The following is a 4,412-nucleotide window of genomic DNA, read 5'->3' as shown; positions in this document are numbered from 1 at the left end:
CAGGGTACCTGCTCACAAGACATGTCATTACTGGGTAGCAGGAAATTGTGCATGGGGAGGTCTAGACAGTTCTGACAGTTATGGCCCTTGCATAAACAGACAGATGGAATGAAAGACCGAGACAAAACCTTAAGCTATATACAAATGTAGTCCCCTCTGGTTGGACTGGTATGGGACTAATAAACTTACATACTGTTCAGGGAGTAAACACATATTATATGATTGGACACCTATTGCAAATTTAGCAGAATTAATGACATATTTTTAATGTTACATAATGTGGTTTAACATACATTTAGACCAAACTCAAATACCCTAATTTGATAAAAAGTAAATCTGCTTGCCTTTAACAGCTATGTTTTTCCATGGTGACACAAACGACATATCAACCTGTTTCTTCTTATAGTTGACAGATAAATCAAAGGCCAGGGTCCGGTCAATACTGGAGCCAGGAGTGTCAAATGCAAACTGAATCGTGCTGGCTGTTTTGGACTAGAAATAATGATAAAACAAATTTACTGTACATCAAAATTAAGAGTACAAAATGGCCTTTAGTATTACTTTTGTTAGGTTCAGACTGTCAACTGTCATGACGAAGTTGGCCAATTCGATGGCTGCATTGTAATTTTCCTCACTCACAACTTATGGGTGTGCTCAGATTAACAACTAATCAGTATTAACAGTTGTATACGATGAGAATCGAGTTGTAAGAGTGCTCAGATTGGTGATTGGATGGTCCTAGAAGTTATCACAGTTGGTAGTCTGAATGTTGTTCTGAACACCCATGGTTCAAAAGAATATTAAGACAGCACGCTCCATCACTCAATATAGATTGCAGCCTTTTATTTTCAGTATTAATCATTATTTTGTACATATTTAAAGAAGGATAACTTCGATTGATATTTTTTTATTACAGTAATTTTAAACAGGACTAACTAGGAAGGGACAGTGTGCATGATATGATTATAAAAGACTGATGGTTAACCATCCAGTACATAACCAGTGAAGTACGCATCTTGTAAGACAGAATTCAGAACGTCCTCAAAGTTTTACGAAAGGTGTGCTGTTCCATCAGGACAAAGGGAGTTTTGGTGTCTTGAAAAGTTTATTTTATTTAACGACACCACTAGAGCACATTGATTTATTTATCATCGGCTATTGGATGTCAAACATTTGTTATTTTGACATACAGTCTTTAAGACGAAGCCCGCTACATTTATCCATTAGTAGCAAGAGATCTTTTATATGCACCATCCCATAGACAGGATAGCACATACCACAGCTTTTGATATTCGATAATTCCAGTTGTGGTGCACTGGTAGGGATGAGAAATAGCCCAATGAGTCAACTGACTGGGATCGACCCTCAACCGACCATGTATTAGGCAAGTGCTTTACCACTGGGGGAATACTTTGAAAAACAACAGGTTGGCATGCACTTGAGCACCAAGAAAATTACATCTCAATTGTTGCTGTAGCTACAACCTTTGCAATTAAGAAAAGGTCTATGACAAAAAAAAACATACCAAAAAATGAATATAGTACAAGGCAAAAAAAGTGCTGTGGAGAATTAAAAACCTTATGGCAATCTCCAGGCCACTGCTGATTGCCATGGGCAATTGCAGGGGTTGAATATATGGTTCTTTCATAAATACATTAATTGGGTATCTGAAGACTACATTTTATTTAGCTGTTTCAAATAATAACAGCTCACCTCACTTCTCTTGGCCAGCATGTTGTAGCCAGAATGTTTGTCTCTCTTGTTGAGAGATACCTCCATGTCAAATGGCCCTGTGAAGGGAAAGTAGGGGGCATGTTCCACCAGTGACGCGTTGACATAGCTCACGTCCACACACAGCTCCAGCCCTGTGACCTTGGCCAGCCTTGACCCCGAGCACACGTTTATAGTTTTCTCTTCTTTGTCTAGCATCCTCTGGATGTTTTCTGAGAATCCGTGGAGTCTAAAGAACGACGTCCTAAGCAAAGAAATGGATATCAATAAATGCCACAATCGTCTTCGGATTAGCCATATACAGTGGTGTATATACAGTGTTACAGTATTGTTACATTTATCACATTACTAACAACCTTTACCAAACATATTATTTCATAGACAGTGCTAATATTTACATCATTAGAGAACTTTTGTTCACCATATCATAATATGACACCAGTTAAAATCTGCCTTATTATCACTTTGCTTTGTTCTTCATCCTAACCCCACACCCACTCCCAATTACGACAATTCACATGAGTTTAAGATGATACACAAGAAAAGAAACACATTATCCTACGACAGTTCACATGAGTTTAAGATGATACACAAGAAAAGAAACACATTATCCTACGACAGTTCACATGAGTTTAAGGTGATACACAAGAAAAGAAACACATTATCCTACGACAGTTCACATGAGTTTAAGATGATACACAAGAAAAGAAACACATTATCCTACGACAGTTCACATGAGTTTAAGATGATACACAAGAAAAGAAACACATTATCCTACCACTACACCCACTCCCAATTATGACAGTTCACATGAGTTTAAGATGATACACAAGAAAAGAAACACATTATCCTACGACAGTTCACATGAGTTTAAGATGATACACAAGAAAAGAAACACATTATCCTACCACTACACCCACTCCCAATTACGACAGTTCACATGAGTTTATGATGATACACAAGAAAAGAAACACATTATCCTACCACTACACCCACTCCCAAATACGACAGTTCACATGAGTTTATGATGATACACAAGAAAAGAAACACATTATCCTACGACAGTTCACATGAGTTTAAGATGATACACAAGAAAAGAAACACATTATCCTACCACTACACCCACTCCCAATTACGACAGTTCACATGAGTTTATGATGATACACAAGAAAAGAAACACATTATCCTACCACTACACCCACTCCCAATTACGACAGTTCACATGAGTTTATGATGATACACAAGAAAAGAAACACATTATCCTACCACTACACCCACTCCCAATTACGACAGTTCACATGAGTTTAAGATGATACACAAGAAAAGAAACACATTATCCTACGACAGTTCACATGAGTTTAAGATGATACACAAGAAAAGAAACACATTATCCTACCACTACACCCACTCCCAATTACGACAGTTCACATGAGTTTAAGATGATACACAAGAAAAGAAACACATTATCCTACCACTACACCCACTCCCAATTACGACAGTTCACATGAGTTTAAGATGATACACAAGAAAAGAAACACATTATCCTACCACTACACCCACTCCCAATTACGACAGTTCACATGAGTTTATGATGATACACAAGAAAAGAAAGACATTTTTAATTTAACAACACAGTCAAACACATTTTATCTATGGATATAAATTATTATTGTTACGGACCACACCAATAATGAGAGAGGAAATCTGCTACTACAACTTCATGGGCTACTCTTTTCAATTAACAGAAAGGGATCTTTTATATGCACCATCCCACAGATAGAATTTAGTACATTACATGGCCTTTGTTACACCATAGATGTAAGTGGTGCACTGGCTGGAATGAGAAATAGCTCAACAGATGTTGAAATACATGTAGTATTATGTATATAACCAATAGAAAGTTGGCTACGATCCTGATTACAGAAAAAGACACCTACTTGACATCGAGTATTTCTATCTTGTCCTGAGGCATGTTAAGTTTCACACGGAGTACTCTGCCGCGGTTGAGTTCGATTCGTCCTTGTATAGCAGTACTGGAGTGCCAGGTGTTGACAACCTTCATCCCAATCTTGGTGACAATCGCGTCCACACTCATGATACCCTTCATCTGGATAGAGCCACTGGGAAATTTAAAACAAAAACTAAATTAACTTTGGTTGTTTTAATTTTGTTTCAAAGAGAGTAGTTATAAGTTCAAAATTATAAAAAGAAGAAGGAGGAAGTGTTTTATTTAACGACACACTCACATTTTATTTACAGTTATATGGCGTCGGACATATGGTTAAGGACCACACAGATATTGAGAGAGAAAACCGACTGTCGCCACTTCATGGACTACTCTTTTCAATTAGCAGCAAGGGATCTTTTATATGCACCATCCCACAGAGAGGATAGTACTACATACCACAGCCTTTGTTACACCAGTTGTGGAGCACTGGCGCTTTACCACTGGGCTACGTCCCACCCCTTCAAAATAACACAGAAAACATTGTAGCTGAAACGTATATAACACAGAAAACATTGTAGCTGAAACGTATATAACACAGAAAACATTGTAGCTGAAACGTATATAACACAGAAAACATTGTAGCTGAAACGTATATAACACAGAAAACATTGTAGTTGAAACGTATATAACACAGAAAACATTGTAGCTGAAACGTATATAACACAGAAAACAT

General features: G+C 37.4%; 1 protein-coding gene across 1 annotated transcript; it reads right to left on the bottom strand.

The window, feature by feature from the left end:
* Positions 1-267: 267 nt before the first annotated feature.
* Positions 268-3,799, bottom strand: LOC121375156 (apolipophorins-like). Its single transcript, XM_041502427.1, has 3 exons — positions 3,669-3,799; positions 1,714-1,975; positions 268-492 (listed from the first exon to the last, which is right to left on the bottom strand). The coding sequence occupies exons 1-3, from the start codon at positions 3,791-3,793 to the stop codon at positions 316-318; spliced, it is 564 nt and encodes a 187-aa protein (XP_041358361.1). The 5' UTR covers positions 3,794-3,799; the 3' UTR covers positions 268-315.
* Between the last annotated feature and the right edge of the window lie 613 nt (positions 3,800-4,412).

This window comes from Gigantopelta aegis, chromosome 6, assembly GCF_016097555.1.
Source record: "Gigantopelta aegis isolate Gae_Host chromosome 6, Gae_host_genome, whole genome shotgun sequence".
NCBI classification, from domain to species: Eukaryota; Metazoa; Mollusca; class Gastropoda; order Neomphalida; family Peltospiridae; genus Gigantopelta; species Gigantopelta aegis.
Note: the sequence above shows the minus strand (reverse complement) of the source record. Positions and strands in the feature narration are given on the sequence as shown.

What these genes read in the sequence shown, in the direction of transcription:
- LOC121375156 (XM_041502427.1), bottom strand. Translation starts at nt 3,793, where the DNA reads ATGAAGGTTGTCAACACCTGGCACTCCAGTACTGCTATACAAGGACGA. An exon ending in ATAGAAATACTCGATGTCAA is followed by an intron (nt 1,976 to 3,668) that starts GTAGGTGTCTTT and finishes TTCTTTGCTTAG; the next exon opens with GACGTCGTTCTTTAGACTCC. An exon ending in TGCTGGCCAAGAGAAGTGAG is followed by an intron (nt 493 to 1,713) that starts GTGAGCTGTTAT and finishes CATTATTTCTAG; the next exon opens with TCCAAAACAGCCAGCACGAT.